At 40.8% G+C, this 24435-nt stretch overlaps 1 protein-coding gene across 1 annotated transcript in view; it reads left to right on the top strand.

The window, feature by feature from the left end:
* Positions 1–24435, top strand: part of MAN1A1 (mannosidase, alpha, class 1A, member 1) — a 155342-nt gene that overhangs the window by 1647 nt on the left and 129260 nt on the right. Inside the window, exon 2 of the mRNA XM_005859101.2 lies at positions 1–234. Coding sequence (XP_005859163.1) covers positions 1–234 — 234 coding nt within the window. The remainder of the gene's footprint in view (positions 235–24435) is intronic.

Raw genomic sequence — 24435 nt, 5'->3', positions numbered from 1 at the left:
ATCCGCGAAAACCACGAGCGGGCTCTCAGGGAAGCCAAGGAGACGCTGCAGAAGCTGCCCGAGGAGATCCAGAGAGACATCCTGCTGGAGAAGGAGAAGGTGGCCCAGGACCAGCTGCGTGACAAGGCGGCGTACCGGGGGCTGCCCCCGGTGCGTTTCGTGCCGCCCATCGGGACGGTGGACCGGGAGCCGGCCGATGCCGCCATCCGAGAGAAGAGGGCAAAGATCAAAGAGGTGAGTGCACGGTGCTAGAAATTCCTCCCTACCCGCCGTGTTTTGCAGGGAGAAACGACAAACCTTTGAAACTATTCATACTGTAATATTACAGTCTCGGGGGGCATGGATGGAGGTTTACTACCTCCACCAGGTGTGGTGCCAAAGACTCTTTCATTTCCCCTTTTTTCAGTAGCGTAACAGATGTGGCCAGTTACCATCCGAGGTTGGATTCCGTTGCTTCTAACTTGCATGCTCCGGTGAGCGTAGGCCACACGAGGGAGGCATTAAATGCATGGGCAAGTGGTGTGCAAAACCTCTTTTTTCCCATTGGCTGATACTGTTAATTGTCTCTGAGAACGGCGGCATTGAAGGTCCCAAACAGCCCCCAGGAAGACTTGGACGTGGCTTTGAAATGAAGCCAATGTAAACACTAAGCATCAATCACACATGATAAAAAGATTCTAACAGCAAGCCAGCACACCCCAGCGTTCAGGCATGTGGCCCCAGCCTGCCAGGTGGCATCCTGCTGTGTGTGTGTGTGTGTACTTTCAGACTATCAAAGTGAAACTTGAGAACTTGCTACCAATGAGGGGGAGAGGGGGAAGGGCACACTGTGTTTAACTTTTTAAAAAATGAAAAATTGAAAAAGCCAAACCTACTGGCTGTTGCATTTCTGGTGTAGTCAGAAAAAGAAGTATTTCATGTGATGCAACAGGTTTGCCTCTACGGCAGCACAATGATGACAGACTTAATCTAGGACAAACATGGACTTCGATTAAGTCTTTCATAATTTCTTTCTCGTTATTTTCATTTAGAACTTGTAACATGTGGTTAGTTCACGACTGGCTTAAAGCTGAAGGGGACCTTAAAATAATGTTAGACGGTCATTTTAGAGATGAAAGAGCCTGTTTGTTACTGATGGAGTCAGGACTTAAAACCTGGACTTCCTCCGTCACCTGTGTCACCTGTCGCCAGGCATGTGGACATGCCTCTGTCCACAGCTAGTCTCCGGTGTGAAATTACACCAGCCAGGATTTGTACGCGGTCCAAGAGATGTTGGAACCCTATTAAAAAACATTTCATCTCACCTCTTGATTCAGATTGCTGAAATACATTACGAAGGGAAGTCATGTTTTTGTCATTTTAAAGAATTTCAGAGTCTCTGAATATACATTTGGCGTTTTGACATTGGGTAGGTAATCAGGAGCGAAAGCTCCCTGGCCCTCCCATTTTCAGACAGGAAAGAGAATTCTGAGGAGGTGAATTGGTATTCAGCTTGAGTGGCTACAGAATGGAATACGCTCGATTGTCATAGGATTTGTGACTTTACTATGAGACCAGATGAATTTGGCTAAGCTGTGCTGGAGCAAGTTAAAGTGGATTTGAGTCCCTTTTAGTCTCCCTGGGTAGCATGCCTTCATCCCCCCTGTGCAGACAGCTTCCTTCTACAGCCCTTCAGCTTTTCTGCTTGGAGACCCTTCCTCAGGCGTCAAGGCCCCCTAGACTTGCAGGAATGGATTTTCACTCCCTCCCCCTGACAGCTTTGGTCCAGCAGTTTGCCTTCCCCAGGAACATCTATCAGGGCTACAGAACGAGGAAGGCGGAAAAAGCTCTACTTCTCACCAGCCATCTCCCTCCCCTCTTCATCCCCAGCCTCCTTAAAAATATCCCACCAAAACCCATAGGTAAATTCACCCTAAATCTGTATCTGCTTATATTTTCCTTAAGTTTGAAGCAATGTAATTGACATGTCTCGTGCTTCTAATTTCCTGTGAGCTGCCGGTTAGTGGAGTTCATTGTTGTCCAAGGAAATTATTTTAAGTATTAAAGATGTATGGATGTTAAAAAGCTATTGGTACTGACCAATAGTGATTCAAAGTGCATTTAGAGCAGAAGCAGTGGGACAGTAGCAGTCATATTAGCAGCATGCATATCTGGCCCTATTAGGTTCATGCTATCTGGGTCTCTAAATCAAAAGGTCTTAATTAACCATGGAAAGGGAATTTAGGTTGCCTTCCATGTCCGTATGTTAGCACCTAGATGTTTTGAAATTGCCCAGTCTTGCATAAAGTGGTGGAACTAAATGTGTTCTTTATATTCCATGTTGTGAGAATCCAAAAAAAAAAAAAAGCCAGCATAATTAGCTTCAGTATTTAGTCAAAGTCTAAAGGGAAGAAATGGATTATGGTTTTTCATCAGATTAGTTCAGGCAGATGTGTTCCTTTGTAAATAAAAATAACAAAGTAACTCATGTTAGTCTAAAACTGGGCTGTAAATGTGCAGTTTCAGAGAGAAAAGAGTGGTTGCCCATTGTGAAGAGGGCACTGGACTTTTAACTTTACACATTTAGATTCCGTTCCAGGTACCGCTATGGACTCCTTGCCTTGAACCAGTGGATCTTTGCCTTGGTTTTGATCTTGATCGTTCCTATATTTTATTGTTCTCTTTACATACTTAGGTTCTCTATTGCACCTAAATGTACTAATAGTTTTATAGTAAAATTAAAAGATATAGGCAAGTCTAATATTTTAGTCTAATATTGGGGAGTGTAGACTCTAATTTCTGAGCCAAACTTTTATTTGGTTTAAAGACAGCCAATACTATTTTTGTATTGCCAACACAGTTGTGTTACTGGTACTGTGGTAAATTTTTAACAAATTTGTGCCCAGAGAAGACAGTCTGTAATTTCAAATAGGATATTGCCTAGTGCACTCCACAAAAAGGCACTATCTGCTTTCCAGTACTTATGTGATGGATGTTCAATCTTGGTGTAAAAATTGAAATTAAGACACACACACACACACACACACACACACACACACCCATGGTAAGTTTGTAAATAAATTAACTCTGGAATTTCCCTGAAATTTATAAGATATATATAGTATATGTTTTCATGAGTTTGATCTTTTAAAAATTGTACTCAAGTTGCCCTTAGCTTTAAAAGCAGTATTAGAATAATGAAGCACAGAAGTTAGAAAAATTGTCAATTTCTCAAAAAATTAGGATGATTTTTTCGGGGGGAGTCCCCACCAACCCAAATGGGGTGGGGGTTGGGGCTGATTTGCCAGTTGGGGGGTCTATCAGGTAAGGCATCAGGTCCTATCAACAGTGGGTGGGGTTACTATTGGCTTCTAAACAGGCTTTAGTTTTTTTGATTACAGACCTGTTTATGTAATTATAAGTTTAAAAATATTTTTATTTTGATGGCTGATAGCTAAAATACATTTTTATACCTTACACTAGCTTTAGATTGTTTTTGAGTCTATAATTTATGTTAACTATTAACAGTTAACCCTTTTATTAAAGATCAGACATAGAAATAATCTACCTTGGCAGATTAAAACAAAACTTTTATTTTGAAACTTAACTTTCCAATTTACTTGTATGGGTAGTTCTGGTGTGGAGAATGATTTTTGCAAAATAATAAAAGCCACACTTTGAAGACCTGACTCTGAAGGAGCTTATTAAATACCCTTGTGTTGTTATGTTGCCTGCTTTGCTCTCCCTGCTCTGAAACACACACATTGAATATGGCAAATGCAAATTTCCCCACTGATAGGACCATTCCCAGAACAGGTACCTCATGGAGTGTTGCGGGAGGGCTCTCTCTCTAACAGGTAGATGAATAAATTTGGATTTCAACAGTGTAAGCACCGGAGTAGACACTGACTATTGAACATTAATATAGGAAAGCAAGAAAAGATTGTTAATGGATAATCAATTATGTTCAGCGTAATTTTTCTGTAAACTATTGGTAATCTGTCTGAGAGGAGTATTCTGTCTTCCTCTTATCAGGTAACTTAAGATTCATATAAAGGAGCTGTAGTTAGGACTTAGAATCTAGCTAAGGGTGTGAAAAGAGGTAAATGCATTTTTGAGTTCCTGCATCTGCTTTTCTTATGTGAGCTACTAAACGAAACCATCTGGAGAAATGTACCCTAGTACTTCACATGTGTAAAGAATGCCTTTGTATGAGATCTGAATTTGTGGGAATTCAGTGGAGAATCTACATATATTTGTATTAAACTATTTCATAATTTATGGGAGTACAAATTCTTTCTTCGAGTGAGTTTAAAAGATGTGCCTCACAGTCAGAGGGAGGAAATACCCACAGGTCTGTGTGAGTGCTGAGGACCAAGTTCACATGCATACCTCAGAGGTGTCACTGCTTAGGTTCCAGAGCACTCACTGCAGTAAAATGAGATTCGCAATAAAGTGAGTTGTAATCTTTTTGCTGGTGGAGGGTCTTGCTTTCAGTTTGTGAAAAAAAAGCAACATCTGTGAAGTGTAATAAAGCAAAATGCAATAAAATGAGGTATGCCTGTATGTGGGCAGATCAAAACTGCCATGGAGCCTTTTTCTACCCCATAGGCCAGTAGAGAACCTGTGGCCTTTTAAGTTCTTTATAACCTATACAACCATAGAAACGTATGTGTTTGTCAAAAATGAGTTTTGATTGGTCAAAATAGAAGCAGCCATTCTGTGAGCTCCAGGGATACTATGAAATGCCTTTCTCATGAGTAGACAAAAATGATAAAGGAGAAACCAGTGTTTGGTAGCTTAAGGAAGAAATTCTTTCTTTGGGGAGACTTAAGTCTTTACTTTTCTTAGCCTAGTGCCTTGCTTAGTATTAAGTAATTGAACTACCTCTAACCGCCCCCCACCCCAACCCTTCATTCCTAAATCTGTTTAAAGGTCCTTTACACAAACTCTGCAAATAAATTTTTCTGTTACCAACAATATGCCCTAAAAATTATAACTCTGATTTTTAAAAGTAAACATATGCTCTAAATCATGAAGTATTGTATCTGGATGAGACCTTAGAGGTAGCTCAGCTATTCATCTTACAGTAGAGGCCACTGATACACAAAGATTGTTCTGGAAGTCATGTTGCCAGTTGGTGTAGAATTGAGTTGAGAATGGAAGCCCCAACCTTGTTGAGTGTTGCTCACTATCCTATCATGGATCACATCCTAAATAAAATGCCAAATAAGTGTTCATTATTTGTTGACCCTAATGCAGAGTACAAAGCACATACCAGTACAATGTAATTCTTCAGAATTATCAAATTGACCTCATATTCTTGTTAAGTTATGTTACCTACAGTAATTTTTTTTTTCTAAACCTTACTACTGGCATGATTTAGAAGATTTCATCTTTCTAAAGCTGCCCAAGGAAAGTTTGATAGGCATTTTTCCTATTTATAAATGTCTCTGCAGGAAGCATAGCATATCTAATCATCCAATTGGGCATTCTTTCCAAGGAGAGGTGAGGGAGAAAAATGGGAGGGAGAAAAGCAGATAGGAGAGATAGCCTAGAGAAGTAGGCTATGACAGCATGGGGGCTCTTTTAAACTTTAAATGTATATCCTCTTTTGTTTTTAAATTATTTTTTAATTATAGTGGACATACAATATTGTATTAGTTTCAGGTGTGCAGCACAGTGATTAGACATTTATAAACCTAACAAAGTGGTCACCATGATAAGTCTAGCACCCATCTGTCACCATACATAGTTATTACAATATTATTGACTGTATTCTCTATGCGGTACCTCACATCCCCGTGACTTGTTCTGTAACTTGTAGTTTGTATTTCCCAACTGTCCTCACCTTTTTCTCCCATCTCCTCACCTCTCCTCCCGTCTGCCAACATCTCTGGTTGTTCTCTCTCTGAGTTGTTTCTGTTTTGTTTGTTCCTTTGTTTTTTATCTTCTACAGGTAAGTGAACTCATTCAGTATTTGTCCTCCTCTGACTTATTTCACTTAACATAATAACCTCTAGGCCCATCCATGTTGTCACAGATGGAAAGATTTTGTTCTTTTTATTTTTATAACTGAGTAACATTCCAGTGTGTGTGTACCACATCTTGGTACGTATTCTTTTGACATTGCACTATGTGTAACAGAAGAACTGACCTGAAGGACTACATTTTTAAGAAAGTAGTCAGACATTCAAAATTACACCAATCTATAGATTCTTCATTCCAGGAGCACACAGCTCTCTTCACCCAAGTAGGTCCTGAGATTCTCCGATGCCCTTACCTTTCCCTGCTCCCTCCACTTGTAGCAACATGGTGGTAAGCAGGGCTGGTTCTGAAGTCAGATGCACGCCCTGGGTCTGAATTGGGCCTCTTTCATTTACAAGGTTTGTGACCTTAAATAAGTTTGTTTTTTTTAATCTTTCAGAGCTTCATTTTCTCATTTGTAAAAGGGAGATAATAATAGCACCCATTTTTGTTGGGTCAGAAGGCTTAAATGTGACCCTCCACACAAAACACTTAGAATCTGGTATCAGGCATGTAGTGAGTGCATAATAAATGCTACTTCCTATTATTACTGTTTTAGTTATTGCCTAAAGCTGTTAAGCCAAGATTATGTTGTTTCATATATACTGTTTGATAAATCAGGGATGTGGGTAATTAAGTTTCAGAAAGTTATCAAAAACAACTTCAAATAAGTTTGATGCTTAAAGGGATCACAATGATCTTTCCAGACAGCTCTCCTTTTATTGTGGTGCTGTCAACTCTGATTTTCTCAGATTTCTGCCACATTTCAAAAGGCTTAGGTATCTTTAAAAGCATATACTTCTTCAGCTTGTGTACTTCAAAATATGTGGTAAAGAATTAATTTGTCTCTTCCTCACAGTCTAATGTGCTTGTTACTGAAGTACCATCTTCTGAGAGTAATCACAGTTCCTGAGTTACCTCCTTAAGCATGGAAATGGTTCCCCAAAATAGAGAAAGAGGTTGAGTCAAGTGCATTCTCACCTGTTTTGTCTTTGGAGGAATGTTTTTAAGAAGAGAGAAGAAAATTATTTTAGACTTGGCAAACATTTATATAATTATGATCAATTCTATCATCAGAGCTCAGTCTGTCACTTGATAGTCAAAATTCATATACAGCAGTTGTTCTTTATAACTCAATGATTTGGGGCCTTTTCTGAGAGTTTTGAGTTTAGCTTGACTAGGGTTTCAGGCCCAGGAGGGCCTCAGAGAGCCTGAAGCCCAGTACTCATTTTATAGATGAGAAACAGTGCACTCCATCGGGATAGAGATGGGAACTGCCTCTTAGTGCCCAGGCCTCGCTAAGCCTGTGCTATCTCAACTCTAATGGCTTGACTCCACCTCCTGCTCAGGCCTGAGTGGCAGGCCAGCACCAGAGCTCTCTGAGACCATCCATCCAAGGGGAGATGAGACATCTTTGCTGGGGAAGGTATATCCTGAGAAAGCAATACTGGCTAATTCCTTCGCTCTGAATGCAGCAGCTCTGCCCCTCCCCCACTGAGTCCTGATAAAGACTTCTGAGATCAGTAGGTACTTGAAAGGAAACCTAATGAGATTAAGGTTTAAGAGCATTTAAGGGGCGAAGCCCTCTTTTGTGTCTGGGATACTCTGGCAGTTGCTTTAGGTACTTTAGAACGCAGCAGGCCCGCAGATAATTCAGAACAGAGGTAATAAAATTAAAAGGCGCAGGTAGGTATCCTTCCTAGTGGCTTGACATTTGTAACTAAACTGCCTCCCTCACTTCCTTTTTTCTGTCAGTCCACTGGCTCTTAAGCTTAGCAAAGGCGCAGTCCCTGGTTTTCTGCACTACTTTTTGATCACTCTTATCTACAGCCTTTCATCCAGTGACACTCAGGCCCCATTACATGGACTTTCAGGGGCAGTTTTCCACGTATTGATATGTGGGTCTCCCATTGATTACCCTCCAGTTCTCAGAGTGAGAGGAGGCCTGCAAGTGAGGGGCTGGAAACCTGATGAAGGACACCAAGTTCTGCAAGGAGGAGTTGAAGAGCAGCACTGAAACAGTCTCTGTTTCGACACTGGTGGGGATGCCCGTTTGCCTAGGCCAGTAGTTTATAGGAAAGGGTGTGGCAATAATTGATGTACCCAGGCTGCGAATGACGTCCAGAGACATGAGCTATTGCTGAAATCTCCGTATCTGCCAAATCCTTCTTCACTGATGGCCTTTTCAAAGTCCTGTGTAGAACACTTGATTCCTCTAAGGGACTAGAGAGAGTCAGAACATAGAAGGCCAGGGCTCCTGGCCCACTCTGCCGGTGGCCGTGCCCAGCTTTCCTGAGCTGATGCTTGGGGCATGACTTCTGACCCTAGTTCCTCTTAAATAAGATTATGTGCTGGAACTACTAAAAGGGCGGGCGTTTCCTCGCTGTGTCTGTCTGTCAGGGCATCAGGCAGAAGGACAGACCTGAGGGATGAGTAAGGCAGCGCAGGGGTGTGTGCCCAGTCTCAGAATCTCATTCCCAGAAATGTCACCACCAGGGCCTCCCTTTCGTTGATGTATTGCTTCTTAAAGGCTGCTGTGAGAAGTATATCACTAAAGCGGCCCAGCAAAAATGGTTATACTCTGAGATTTGTGTTAGCAAGGGTGAGAATATGCTTGTAGAAGAAGTAAGCATCTGTCATTGTGTTATTTCATTATAAACTAATGCTTGCTTAGGAAAGAACCTTTTAAAGGTACACAAGAGTAGGAAAAAGAAAAAATAATCCTCTAGTCTGTCACTCAGTCACAAGTAGTGTCAACAGTACACCTATCCCAACATATAGGTTATTTCTTTCTACAGTTGCAGCCACACTACACGTACACACACACACTATATATATATATGTATATACACACACACATATATATATATACACATACATACAGTGGGGCCTTGACTTACGAGTTTAATTCGTTCTGAGACCGAGCTCGTTAAGGAGTTCGTTAAGGAGCTCGTTAACTCAAATTACTCTATCAACTCAATGCAAAAAATCCGCCGAGAGACAGCTGGTATCTCAAAAAACTCGTTAGTCGGGACACTCTTAAGTCAAGGCCCCACTGTATGTTATTTTCATTTTCTTTTAATGTGTCATTGTACGGTAGTATAATACATGAAAAAAGATCCTAGTTTTTTTTAACCATTCCCTTGGTCCTGAACAATTAGATTATTTACAGTTTTCTTGTTTTTATAAAAATTGCTGAGATAAACACCTTTGTCCATTAAGTTTTCGCCTCATTTTTCATTGCCAGCACATCCGTAAGTAGCACTTCCCTTTAAATTCCTAAAAGGGGAAATGAAATGGGTCAAAGGATCATTGTATATTTTGAGGAATTACTTTCCATAAACAATTTATACTTCCTCCTATAATATAATGAATGTAGTCTATTGAATATTACTTTCATAGGTGATAGAACAGTATCTTGTATATTTAATTTGCCTTTGAGCAACATTTTCTCTTGTGTTGGTTGACTAACCACATTTCCTCATTGTGAATTGTAAACTACAAGGAAGTTTTTAAAGGAGCAGGATTGGGAAGAAGGCAGAGCTTGGAGGCTTATTGGGTGGAATATCAGAGAAGGTGGCTCTAACCTGGCTTAAGGGACATGGACTCTCGAAGGAGGCAAAGTCCTGAAAAGCAATAGAGAGCATTTTATTTTCAAAAACTTAGAAGCCCAGCCAGTGTGGCTCAGTGGTTGAGCGTCAACCTATGAGCCAGGAGGTCATGGTTCGATTCCCAGTCAGGGCACATGCCTGGTTGCAGGTTCCATCCCTAGTGTGGGGCATGCAGGAGGCAGCTGAACAATGATTCTCTCTCATTATTGATGTTTCTATCTCTCTCTCTCTCCCTTCCTCTCTGAAAGCAATAAAAATTAATTTAAAAAAACTTACAGAAAATTTTGCTCTTGTCTGGGTTGGGACCTAAGATAAAAAATAGTCTTTATTGATAGGAGCACAGCCTCCTATTTATTGGGATACGCTCAAGATCCTCAATGGCTTCCTGAAACTGAATAGTACCAAACTCTATATATACTATGTTTTTTCCTAGACATATATACCTTTTAACTTGAAGCACTGTATGGTTCTCTTTGGCTATTCGAATCGCCAGCATCACTACTTTTGTGCTTTGGGGCCATTATTAAATAATATAAGGGTTTCTTGGACACAAGCACTGCAATACAGCAACAGTTGATCTAAGAACCCAGAGGACTACTAAGTGACTAACAGTGGGTCCGGGGGTATATACAGCCTAGACACTATGGACAAATGGCCGATTCACACCAGGGTTAGTGCAGGTTAGGCATTTTATTATTTTATCACACTACTCAGAATGGCACACAATTTAAAACTTATGAATTGTTTATTTCAGGAATTTTCCATTTAATATTTTTGAACGGCAGTTGGCCTTGGGTAACTGAAACCACAGATAACGGAGGACTGCTGAAAACATCTATGTCAGCTAAGCTCCCACTGGCTTATCTTCACTGTTAAGTAATAGTTGGGGTTTTGCATCAGATATTTAAGGAAGGTATGGCATCTCTGGAGGGGGGGGGGGGGGGGGGGGGGGGGGGGGGAGAGGATCTTTCTCTTTTTAGAATTCATCAGAATGATTTTCTTTTCTTTTAAGATTATAGTTGAAGATCAAAAGTAGTCCAAATAGAATTTCAGAAGTGACTTACTGATACCAGAAAATTGGCAAGTCTTACAAAGTTAAATTCTTAAAGAGAAAAATTAACCAAAAGGAAATCATTCATAAGAATTCATAGCAGTAACTATACATCTTTATGTGTGAAGGGGCGGCCAATCTTTTGTATGTTAGAAGCCTTCAGTTTTTCAAATAGGGTAAATGTACTTTTCATCTAAGGTATTTATTTGAGAATAAAAGACAGGCATGACTTGTTTATGAAGTTTGGGCTTGTTATTTTTTATTTTACTTTTTGCTAATTCCTCTTAATAACGTGGTTTTAGACCTGCTTTTTTAAGATGGCAAAGAGGTACATATTTCAAAATGCACTTGTAGTCTGACCTTGGTTAGTTCATAAAAGTCTGCCTAGTGCCAGAACTGTTTAAATTTGGCTTTGAGACGACATTAACGTGGTGAATAACAGTTGACATACTACATTATTTTTATAAATTGTGGTTTGAGATAATAGTAATTTTAGAATATTTAGGATGCTGTTCTCTAAGATGTGTTACTTTTGTAGTCAGAGTGGCATATAAAATGGCAAGTACGGGTTTTCAACTCATAGTTAGAAATGCCTCAAACGGTTCATATTGTGTATTCAGTTTTTAGCCCGAGTCAGCAATTTTATATGGCATTCTTAATAAGTTAAGTTTAAAAGGAATTTTATGTAGTTCAAAAGCGTGTTTTATAATTGGCATGTGTTAATATGTTGTGCACATTCACTCCTATTAAGCATTTTGGTTAGTCTTCATTACTTAACCCTCCTAGGGGTTACTTAGCTTAGAGAGTGTGATGAAGAATTCAGTAGCTTAAGAAGAAAAAAAAGTGGGGGTTGGTCAATATGAGGAGCATAAAAAATGAAGATGATTCATTAACTGCTATTGAAAGCTGCTTTAGCAGTTAGGGTGAATAAAAAGTATGATTAATTAAGTGTTCTATCAGTAATAAGATAGAATGGTAGCCTAGCGTGGAAGTGCTTCTGGTTTTTTCTGTCTCCAAGAGTACAGAATCTCCGTGAGGTTGGCTCTTCCTAGCTGTGAATCTGCCCCAGAGCCACCATGCTGAGCAGGAGAAAGAGCTTTCTCCTTATCTATCCACGGTCAGCTAGCCCTGGGCTTTGCCCATAATGTGACCCAGTAAATATTTGTTGAATGAGTGTGTGTTTTAAAGCAAACATATGCAGAGGTTAAGTGTGACAGTTCCCACGTTTATATAATCACATACTGTGGAAGTAGAATCCAACCATCTTTAGAGGCCCTTCCACCATCCTCATGGCCTACAAGCCATTGTCTTCTGAGGGGACACTTGACTTTTGTTTTGTTTCGTTTTTTTCATTTTAAAATGTATTTTTTATTGTTGATAGTATTATAAATATCTCCCCTTTTTTTCCCCTTTTCCCCATCCTCCCAGCCCCTACCCACCCCTCAGGTTTTCACTACCTTATTGCCCGTGTCCATGGGCTATGTGTATAAGTATATAAGTTCTTTGGTTTATGACACTTGACTTTTGATAACAGTCAAAAGTGATTCAGAACTGCATCTAGTGAGTGAATAAAGAATATATCCATGGAGGAAACACCTTTTCCAGTTTTAAAGTTGCTTTCAGAATAATTTATAAAATGAAAAACTGTATTCATTTTCTTACATGACTTGTAAACTGGCTGTGAAGGTGGCTCATAAAATACCCTTTGAGCAGCTGTAATACAGCTGAAATAAATATAGATACTGGTGAGATTCCTCCGAAGGTCCACACCTCCTTGAACGTAAAAGTTCCGTTTCATTTCGGAGTTCGCCTGCTTTATTTTTATACCCAGCGTTTTGTTTTTCAGGTCCAGTAGTCCACCCTTAGCCATGGTTTTGCTTTCTGCGGTTTCAGTTACCTCTGGCCAACCATGGTCTGAAAATATCCAATGGACATTTTCAGAAATAAACAGTTCAGACGTTTTAAATCGTGCGTTCTTCTGAGTAGCGAGATGAAATCTCCGCTGTCCTGTGAATCTTCCCTTTGTCCAGCGTCTCCATGCCGTACGTGCTCCCTGCCGCTTAGTCATGTAACCACCCTGGTTATCAGATCGGCTTTTCCTGTGTGCCGGTGCTTGTGTGCAAGCAACCCTTACCATCAGAAGGTCAATGAAAGCCTAAGGCGATGTCACAATCTCCATGCCATTCACCTGTCACATAGGTATGGTGTCCTCTCACATCCTCACAAGAAGGGTGAGTACAGTACAATAGGGTATTTTGAGAGACCACATTCACTTAACTTTTGTTGCAGAATATTGTTCTATTTTATTATTAGTTGTTGGTAATCTTACTGTGGCTGATTTATAAATTCAACTTTATTATAGTTATGTATGTGTAGGAAAACACATAGTATATATAGGGTTTGGTATTATCTGTGGCTTCAGGCATCCACTGAGGATTTTAGAATGGATCCCTCAGTGGATAAGAGAGCGCTGCTGATTTTAATTTAGGTAAAGTTCTCATTTATTTCTGTCCATTATTATCTAGAAATTGGACTACATTAATAAGAACTGTTTTTATTTTTGTTTTACATTTTAATTTTATATATGATACACCTAATTAAAGGTGTGGGGTTTTTTTCCTATCCTAGTGAAAAAATTTTGAGGGACAATGGTGTTTTCATAAGTAATGCTACACTGAAATGAAAAGTCATAGGTTAGGTGTTATTTTCCACAAGAGAAATTAGAATTTAATAAAAATGTTCTCTATAAGAAGGTATATTTGGAGAAAGAACTTTGTTTCCTAATTTAATATTGTTATCTCCTGAAAAGTGCTATCTCAAATAAATATTTGCATGGTACAAACTATGAATTTTATGAATTTGCAAATGCATTCTGTAGATCACTATTAGATGAACCTTCTTAAAATAACACTTCGCTCCTGTTGCCCAGCTCAGAGATTTTAGTGGTCCTTCATTTACTATGGAGTTAGCTACTCAAAGATTCACCTGGAGGGCATGTTTGCTGACAGATTGCTGGGCTCTGCCCTAAACGTTCTGATTCAGTAGGTCTGGGTGGGTCACATTTTTAACATGCTCTTGGGTGATGCTGACACTGCTGGACGGGTGACTACGTTTGAAAAGCGTTGCTCTGGAATGAAGTTCTAGCTGCTTAGGCTGCCATTCCTAATCTACAGATCTGCCTTGGTTTGCTCCTTGAGTCCTATCTCTCTCTCTGTTTTAAAAATATTTTTTTATTGATTTCAGAGAAGAAGGGAGGAGAGAGAGATAGAAACATCAATGATGAGAGAGAATCATTGATTGGCTGCCTCCTGTATGCCCCACACTGAGGATTGAGCCTGAAACCCCGGCATGTGCCCTGACCGGGAATCGGACTGTGACCTGTTGGTTCACAGGTCTATGTTCAACCTCTGAGCCACGCCAGCCCGGTGAGTCGTATCTCTTACGTTAGAAGGGACTCTGCCTCAACTAACTCGCATAGTCACTGTCTCCAAAACACACCAACTTGACAGCTTTGCCTTGCTTACTTGATTTCTCTCAAATGGAGTGTCTTCTCACTTGCTCAGAATCCATGTCCTTCATGAAGTTTTCTCTCACATTCCCAACCTTTACTGATCTCTCCCTTCTGCAAATTCCCCTGGCATTTATTATTTGTATTTGGCCTGTGTGTGGCTAATTTTATATATTATCTTCCAAGCAGACCCCCTAAGTGTGGAGACACCTTTTCCTTGAAAATATCTCATCGGTTCATGGCCCAGAATGTAAAGTGGAAGGCAATTTGTCTTAAATATAACCAAAATGAGACGCAGTTTAAGCGTGTCACCAAAATTGTAGGCAGATTAGAATTATGGCGGCGGGGGAAACCCTTCTGGGACTCCCTTTCCACATCTGGGAAATGGAGCTAATAATTCCTTTGCAGAGTTGTTGTAAGAATTAAAGGAGAAGATATATGTGACTCTCAGCACAATGCCTGGCATGTAGCATATCCAATAAACAGTATTTATTTCTTAGCAACTAGGGAGGGGTTGATTGAAATGATAGCTTGAACTTTTCTTAAGAAAAGCGGTTGTTCATAAGTAATTGGATTCAAGAAGTCATTTCCAGGAAAGGAAAGGAAGTTTTGGCTGGAGTATTGCCGTGTTAACCAACAGTTTGTATTGCTGCTGCCACCTTCCTTTGTTGTTGCCCAATAAACAGTATTTATTTCTTAGCAACTAGGGAGGGGTTGATTGAAATGATAGCTTGAACTTTTCTTAAGAAAAGCGGTTGTTCATAAGTAATTGGATTCAAGAAGTCATTTCCAGGAAAGGAAAGGAAGTTTTGGCTGGAGTATTGCCGTGTTAACCAACAGTTTGTATTGCTGCTGCCACCTTCCTTTGTTGTTGTTGCGGAAATCCCTGCTTCCTGTGGCAGGAAAGTAAGCATTCTTTTGCCTTGTTTCAGTTGTTATCTCATAGAAGTGATGCTCATCCTTAGGAAAACCAGTGTCCAGTTACATCTGGCTTCCTGGCCTGCTATCACTCAAATACTCAGATTCTTTTATTGATTGACTGATTGATTTGGCATGACGGGGATTGGGGGGTTGCAGGGGGAGAAGGGGGAGAACAGAGAAGAATGAAATCTGGAAAAATACCTTAGGGGCAAAGAAATCTTTGTGAGTGCAAAAGCTGAAATGTTTCATTTAGAGATAGCTACGGGTGTAAATATAGCTCAATAATTAGGCATATGGTGCTTTCATTTAGGAAGTGTCTACACCCTTTGTGATAAGATCCGTTGAATATTAGAGCTGCAGCTTTAACCACGCTGGGAGCAGAGATTCCTAATGCATTTAAAACAAGAATCGAAGAGTGAAATGGAAAACAGAGTTAATAATTTGTCCTTGGTTGGTTTTAATCTGCTCTTTATTAACTGTAGTTTATGCCTGGAGGATTAGATTTGGAAACAGAACACCAACGAATGTTCTTAAAGGTTTCCTTCTTTTTATCGCAACATTATATCCTTAAAGACTTTCTGAAGAACATTTTGACTGAATTTAGTCTTAACATAAGAGATGACACGTTATGATTCAGTCTAAAATATTAGAAAGCCTTTGATCTATGATGTTATCTTGAACTTAAAGTTGTTTCCTGTTAGATTTCAATGTGGGATTTATTTAATAAAAACTTATTAATAGAGGTAAAGATATTCTTTCCTGGCTATCTATATGTTTTCATCTTTTTTTGTTTTTTTCTAGCCCCCCCCCCTTTTTAAGCCCCACCCCATCTATTGTTTTCAATATTAGAATTTTAAATCTGCTTGCTATTGGTAGTAAGGAAAATAAGAAAAGTACAAATGAAAGGATGTTTGTATTTCCCATGCCTTGTGAAATGATTCTAAGATTGATTGAAGACAAATAGACAATTGTAATTTTATAAATAGAAGGAATATATATCTTAGAATAGGATTCTAAGATGAACTAAAGTACAGAGTTTTAAAAAGAGTTGCCCTCAGGGGAGTGGGGAAGGAAGATTCTGTTCTGTTCACCTATTCCTTTCTTAGTCTTCTTTAATGCAGTGCCATTAGAATATGCCTGGAAGTTGTATATTTGATTCTGTGGTTGTAGTTCTCCACCCACCTGTGATCTAGAGAATTACACTCTAGATTTTCATAAGGTAAAGCCACAAGAATTTAGTAATCTCGGTTTTTGGGGACTAGGAAAAAGTTTGATAAACTATACTACCAGGTCTGAGTGAACTTAGTATAGATTCCTCATTAGGAAAACTACTCTGGATGTTTGTATTCTTGAGAAGTCAAAGTTTTGACCTAAACCCTCTACTTTAACTTTGATGTGGTAAGTGAGGTTTAGGATTTTATAATCATACTAGAGGCCTGCTAATTAGCATATTACACTTTTATTATTATAGCTATGCCAGAGGTAATCAAGTATTTGGCTTAAGTTAGCAATATTTTTCTGCCATACTTTTTTACCCATTCCTGTTCATCGTCTTCCATCCGCTTGTGTTTTCTCTCAGAGAGGTGATGCTATGGACACAAAGGGAGAGAGACGAGCAACAGAAGTGGGATTATATATATTACTCATGTCAGATTACTTGGTGATCAAGAGGTGACTGGTTAGTAGGGACTGAGCAGCCCTCTTGCTTCCAGGAACCTTGAAAGGTGAATTCTAGACGTTGGCACTGACAGATCACCTTTTCCCTGACCGCTGGGCACTGGCTGCTGCGCTCCAGAATTCCTGAGAGAGAAGGCTGTCTAGTTGCGTGATTGGTTACTATATTTGCAGGCCTTTGGTTCTCAGTGGGATTGCTCAAAAGCTATCTCAGGAAGGAAATGCCTTTGATAGATCTGAAATCTCATTCATCACCATAGTGTCCCCAAGGTTTTCCAAAACATGGGAGATTTCACAGATAGCACTTTCAGGGGCTGATCTGAAGGTGCTAAACCAAACTGACGGGGAGGGAAGGTTGTTCCTCCACCTCTCCGTGAGATCACTGCCCCTGTTCTTCACCCTGGAGTATCCTGTTTTCACAACCCCAGAGGCACAGACAGTTGATGGGCACGAAAGCGTGTCCGTATATATAATGCACCCAGGGTTTTCCATCTTTATATAACAAGACCTTAAGTTAAATATTTCTTTTTTAAACGGAATTTTTGCCTTAAGAATGTTTTTTAATCCTCATCTGAGGATATTTTTTCATTGATTGTTAGAGAGTTGAAGGGAGAGGGAGAGACAGAGAGAGAGAAACATCGATGTGAGAGAGACACATCGATTGATTGCCTCCTGCATGTTCCTGACCAGTGGATCGAGCCTGTAATTGAGGTTCATGACCTTGACAGGGAATCAAACCCAGAACCCTTCAGTTCTCGGGCCAAGGCTCTATCCACTGAGCCAACCTGACTCAAGATTTTTATTCCTTAATTGACTCAAACCTCAGCTATTCGTTTGCAGGTTTATTTGGTTTATGATAACAACAATAACAACGCCTGATAATTTTTTTTCTTTAGACTTAAAATAGAGGTGGTCAGTTAAGACCACACATTTAATAAAAAATACAGCTTCTTAGTTATGCTCCTCCCAATAGAATGTATGCTATTCTTGTTCGGAGAATGGTCTCCTTAAGATTGATCTAAGTATAATTAAAGCAACCAAGAACTAGATGTTTGCACTTTCATCTTTGCACAGATTTTTTTCTCCTTTACAGTTTTAATTCTAGAGGGATGAAAGTGTGAAAATAATTACAGCATACCATTTGCTGCGTGTTTAACTTCTTGTCAGGCACTATGCTAACAACTTTATATACATAATCTCATTTCATTTTCAGAACAACACTATGAATTCAGTGTTGTTTTCCCCATTCGCTTGAGGCCAGGAGGGTCAAGCAAATTGCCGAAGGGTACAGAGCTTCTGGGGCTTCACCTGGGCTTTGACCTTGGACACACCTCTTCCTCCCCCTGCACCCACTCCCGGTGGGCACCCCTGAGCCCCCACCAGCCCCCTGCCTTGCCCTCCTGAGGCTCTTACCCACCTTACTTACTAGTAAAGAATGGGATTCCGGTCTAAGAGTTACTCCTTTGCCTGAGAAATAGGAGGGAAACAGGCTTGAGTGTGGACACTATTTCCATCTCAGCTTGTGACAAACAACATACTGGATGTTCTTAAAACTTAACTGAAAGTAAACCCATGATCAGTTTCTTTGGAAAAGCTTCTCTTAAGAGTAATATTGTGTTCAACAGTAAGTTCATTTTTATCATTGTGTGTTAATAAATGTGTATACATCTTAATGATATGTATAGACAAAATATATACATGATTATGTGTGTGCATATAATTGTCTAAAATAATGCTTTATGCATTAATGAAAGTAATTGGGGGTAGTTCTGGAAAGTTGTTTAAATCAAAATGAAGAGAAAGAAAAGAGTCTCTAAAAGAAACTCTAAACGTGCTTCCTTTCCTCCCCCTAGTCTTTGGGCCAATATAACTCCTAAATTTTAGAGGAAATAATCTTGCAGTTATTTCATTTTTAAGTGAGACATTTCATAAAGGATGACCATAGTAACATAAATGAAATGTGAATTTTAAATTCGTAATGAGGTATATTACCAAAAGAGATTCTGTGAGTCAAAGTAATACACTGTTACTGACGAGACACTCATGTTTTTTACGGAAGTGACAACCAAAGCATATTGAACTGGTCCCAAGCTATTACTCTTTCTAAAGTATATGCAAATGGGAAATACATTAATCATTCATATTCAGATGTTTAAAAACATAATCTTTGTATTATTTTCCTTTAGTAAATCAAATTAAGAAACATTTCCAATAGTCCTTCCAGAAATATTTAGGGGCCCCACCCAGTGGCACTGGAGGGATTAACAGTAACAGCTGCCAATCTGAATCCTAAGAGACAAGGAGTGAAAAGCCAGTGGGAAGTCATATGGTTTTTGTCCTTTTCTATCTGACTTATTTCACATATACCCTCAAGATCCACCTATATTGTTGCAAAATGTGGAATATAAAACAAAAAGGTAAAGAACACAAAGCAAAACAAACTCACAGATACAGACAACAGAATGGTGGTTACCAGAGGGAAAAGGGGGTGGAGTGAGCAAAACCGGTAAAGGGAGTCAAATATATGGTAACAAAATGGAACTAGACTTTTGGTGGTGAGCACGCAATAGAGCAGTGGTTCTCAACCTTGGCTGCACATTAGAATCACCTGGGAATCTTTTTAAAATCCTGATTTCTGGGCCTCATCCTCCGGAAATTCTGTTTCTTTGTTATGGGGTGGGGCCACAACATTAGTAACAAAGAAACAGAATTTCCGGAGGATGAGGCCCAGAAATCAGGATTTTAAAAAGATTCCCAGGTGATTCTAATGTGCAGCCAAGGTTGAGAACCACTGATCTAGAGTCATAGGAACATTTTTTTTTAAGTCAGTGTGATGATTGCTTTAGTAGGGGAAGTGCAGGGTGTGGTGGAAGAGCGCGATAGGGATTGTTAGCTCAGATTTGGGGGTTTAGGAACACTTTGAAAAAGTAGTAAAGTATTAGAGGAACCTGAAGAGGCCAGAAGGGTCAAGCAGATTGCCCAGGGGTTCAGTAGGAGTGGGAGTTAGCCAGTTGAAGGGCAGGATGAAGAAGGGTGCAGAAATAAATGGCCTGTGTGAGGCTCTGGGGAGAAGCTAAAGAACCAAACCAGGGAAGTGCGGGTAAGAAGAGTGCTAAGAAATGGGCCAGAGGAGTAAAGCAGAGAATAATCTTACAAGGTATTTAGACTTTATCTTGAGATCACTAGGAGTCAGGTATCAAATTTGCATTTTTTGGATAAGACTTGAGTCAGGGACGCCTGTTAAAAGACTCTGCAGTAATTCAGGTGAGAAGTGATGATGACCTAAATGCAGAAAGGAATCATGGGGATTAAGAAAGATCCTTGAAATATTTAAAAAATAACATTTACAGGCCAGGCAGCATCTGTGGTCACAGTTTGATTCCTGGTCAGGGCATATGCCCGGGCTGCCGGCTCAATCCCCAGTGTGGGGTGTGCAGGAGGCAGTCGATCAATGATTCTCTCTCTCCCTCTCCCTCTCTGAAACCGATAAAAATATATTAAAAAAATAACATTCACAGAACCTTGTGAGCACTTACATGGAATGAGAAGGAGGAAATGGACTCAAAGACAGTGCTTAGGTTCTTGGCTTGTGCAAGGGGTTGGTGAAGGTGGGTACCCAGGTGAAAGAGAGGAGTGGAAAGGTATGATGGATTTTGTTGGAGGTATTTTGCTCCAGATGAGAAAAATGCCCAAGAGGAGAGGCTTTCTTGTAGGCAGTTGGAAATACACATGAAGCACTGCAAAGAGAGGCCTCAACTGAAGACACCAGTCTGAAGACCATCAAGCCATGGAAGTAAACCAGCTCCCTCAGAGATAATGTCCTATTAAAAGAGTCAGGGCCTAGAGCCCGAGGAGCATCAGCGATTAAGGGATGTGCAGAGTAATAGACAACAGACAGGGACCCATCATGAGCACGGCGAGTTAATTCGCAGAGGCAGCACCCAGGAGCATTTTGGGATATTTAATATTTTAAGGAGTGAGTCTCAGCACTGTCAAATGCTGCTGAAAGGCAAGAGAAGGAATGAGAACTGGCCTTTGGATTGGTAACAAGCAGGTAGAAAGTGCCCCCGACTGGGGCAGGTTTAGTGGCCTCTGGTGGAAACCACATTGCAGTGGAGGTCAGGAGGTACAGAGACAGCTCTTTGCAGAAGGCCACAGTGGATGCGACTGGCGAGAGGGAGTGGTAGCTGCAAGGTGACGGGGCCACAGGAAGATTGAGTAGAGAAACTGGCGGCCTGCTGGACACTGCTGAGCACACAGTGCGGGCTGGCAGCCATGGATTGTGACGGTTCCACCTGCTCATTTGTTTGATTTTTTCTTTAGCAGGATTCAGCCACTCAGACAAGTAAATTGACCTAGTCTTGGTTTTTTTCCAAGTTTGGAACAGAGAGAAGACACATGGTCCCAAGTGCTACTTTTGAGAATGTGATACAAGGATCATTGGTTTTTTTGAGAATGCAAATCCACTCAATGTAAGCTAAAGGAATTGGGGAGGAATACTTCCTATAAAGATAAGAGGGGCGTGTCTCATAGATCTAAGTCAGGAAGTACAGAAAGACCTCACAGTGCCTGGAAGGCACCTTGAACCAGGACTGCTGTTTCTCCAGTTTCTTATTCTGAGCTTTGGTCTATAGACACACCTGCTCTATTCTCTCCTCTGCAAACAAACACCTTACAAATCAGCCCTCTAGTTTACATGGCTAATGAGTTTAACTACTAATAGAGGCTCTTTTAAAAAGCATCTCAGAGACTCAATTCCAAATTCCCAGAATGGAGAATCTGACCCAGCTGTAGTTAGGTGTCTAATTAGCAATGGCCAAGGGAAGGAGTATTGATTTTTAGTACCAGTGTAGCTATGGCACAGTGCCTCCTGAGCATTGGAGAGGAGAGGGTTGCCTGGCTGCACAGCGGTCCCCCACTATCTCTGCTGCACCAGCTGCATTTATATTATTGTAAGTTTCTGTGTGGGGTTCTGGTATGTAGTCACTATAGGAAGTTCTGCCCTCTTGAAATTACAGTTCACCAGCATTAGCATTTTCATATGGTTCCATTAACTGTGATACAAACGCATCTGCAAAATATCAGTTCAAGAACCAAACACACCTGCCCTGAGATGTTCACTATTTAACAACCAACCGTATTGCTGCTGCTTCACAGTGGGATGAAGTCCAAACACTTTTACTTCCATAGTGATCAATTACACACCAACACACATAAAATTTGGTTTCAAATTTGCAAAAGAAGCAGGTCTTAACATTCATCTTTTGAAAATCCTACCTGTCCATCAGGACTCAAAATCTCATCAATTGCACAAATTCTTACTTGTTTCTGTCCTTCTTCAGTGGAAAAACATTTGCCTCTCTGAACTTTCATGTCTTGCTTTGTTTAATCCTCAATAATATATTTATTACATTTTTACTGTTAAAGGTGGCACATTCAAAGGCAACGAGAAGAAAGAGCTTGTGGCTTTGTCACTTAGGAACAGCCGGACCCTGTGTAAGGACACATGCCTTTCTCATCTGGAGAAGGGATGATAATGCCTACCTTTCAGTGGCTGATAGGAGCCATCGAGTGAATGGATGCAAAACTATTTACGTCCCCTCTGATGCACATATTAATTATTTAGGAAAATAGTCTGGGGGTTGAAAGGCCAGTTTCTAAACCCCATCTGCCACTTGGTAATTCCCAGCATGGCCGTGGCTGAGTGTCTGTAGTGCTTCCTTGTCTCAGGAATATTGTGAGCTGAGTTAATTTCCTGTCGCTGTTGTGACAAATTATCATGAAAACAGCAGCATAGAACAAGTTAAAGTCCCCAGTTCTGTAGGTCAGATCTAAGTGGGCTTGTTTGGTTTCCTTGTACCGAGTCTCATAAAACCAAAATCAAGGTGTCAGCAGGCTTGGCTTCTTACCTGGAGGTTCTGGAGGAGAATCCACTTAGAGGTCCATTCAGGTTGCTGGCAAAATAGAGTTCCTTGCAACTGAAGGGCTGCGGTCCGGTCTCCTTCCTGGCTGTCAGCCAGGAGCCTCTCCACTCGCAGGCTGCCTACACTGCCGTTCGAACCACCCTGCTTTTTCACACCGGCAACCCCTCAGGCAGCAACCCCACAGGCAGCACTGCGCAGCTGCACCCCTGGTCTCCCTTCTGCCTCCAGATAAACTGCAGTCTCTGCTTTGAAGAGCCCAGGTGACTAGATTGGGGCCACCTGGATAGTCTAGGCATACGTCTGTATTTTAAGGTCACCTTCATTATCTTCATGCAACTTTCCTGACATTCTCATTACATCTGCAAACTCTCTTTTTGCCATGGAAGTGAACATATTCTCAGGTCCAGGGATTGGGGAGTGGACAGCTTTGGTGGGGGTGGGGAGGGTGGGGCGAGGAATACTTAACACCTGTGGATACGACGGGTGTGATGCAGTGTGTGAAGCCAGGTGCAGCCCCTGGCATCCAAGAGCTACTCAATAGACATTGAGAATTGTGAGGCCTGTCTGTGGTTTGTGTGCACAGCCAAACTGTTTCCCAGGAGGTATTTTGTGCCGCAGATGACTAGTAGGGGTAACTCACCCCAAAAGAAGACAGATTTTATGGTAATTTGTTCTTTGTATAAGCAACTATAATTACTATATGCAGGCAAATAGGAAAGAGAAACCAAAAATGTACTAACATGTTGAAAGTATCTCTATATATAAAAGGCTAATATGCTGTGTCTGACCGTCAGACCAGTCGCCATGACACACACTGGCCACCAGGGGGAGACGCTCAACACAGGAGCTGCCATGACACACACAGAGAAATGGCACCTAGGACCTGGTGCCCACAAAGCAACACTCAGCTTCCCCCAAGTGGGACACAGGCCCTGCCACCACCCTGAAGCGACAGCCCAACAAATCGCAGCCGACACTGCCAAGACCCCGTGGTGCAAAATGCAGCCCATAGCCCAGCCTAGCCCAGAAACGGTCACTGTGGGCCCTGGTTAATGACGTCACGTAGCAACACCCAGCTTCCTCTCCCTAGTGACGACTAGTCTCCTTGCAGTTTCTTCAGCCCAGGAACACGACTTGCTTTATAGCCAGGTGCAAACATTTCGCACTTTAACCAAATGTCTGTGAAGCGTTTTCCCGTGCCTCATCTCATTTGATCCTCACAGAAGTCCTGAAGTAGGTAGATAGGAGACTTGGTGGAATCCTATTTTCTTTGCATTAGCTGGAAAACAGAGATTTATAAAGTTTAGAAACTTGATCCGACTGAAAAGAAGTAAGAAATGGTGGACCTTGAAAATGACTTTAGGTTTTCTCACTGCACAGAATATAGTCAAACACTGCTACAGTTAAATATTTCACCCTTTCTCCCTGCGTCGTGATCTACAATAATAATCTGCTTTGTGTTGGTATTTACTGCTGTGCTGCTGACAATTACCTGAAAGAGAAGTTGGTGTGCTTCACTGGGCTGGAAAAAGTTTAGCTACATCAGAAAGCAGGTCTAATTAAGCAAGTTTATTCTATATCTATAAAAGGCTAAGTTGACTCGCACATGTGCAATACATATAAAGCTATTGTGCCAATCACATGCATGTGTTTTGATCTGTCATTGTCAATTGTGAATTTGGTTGACACTTCTATTATAAAGAAAGGGCGAATAGTGATATTAAAATATTTTTTCTAATT

The sequence above is a fragment of the Myotis brandtii genome, unplaced genomic scaffold (assembly GCF_000412655.1).
Source record: "Myotis brandtii unplaced genomic scaffold, ASM41265v1 scaffold123, whole genome shotgun sequence".
NCBI lineage: Eukaryota > Metazoa > Chordata > Mammalia > Chiroptera > Vespertilionidae > Myotis > Myotis brandtii.
Note: the sequence above shows the minus strand (reverse complement) of the source record. Positions and strands in the feature narration are given on the sequence as shown.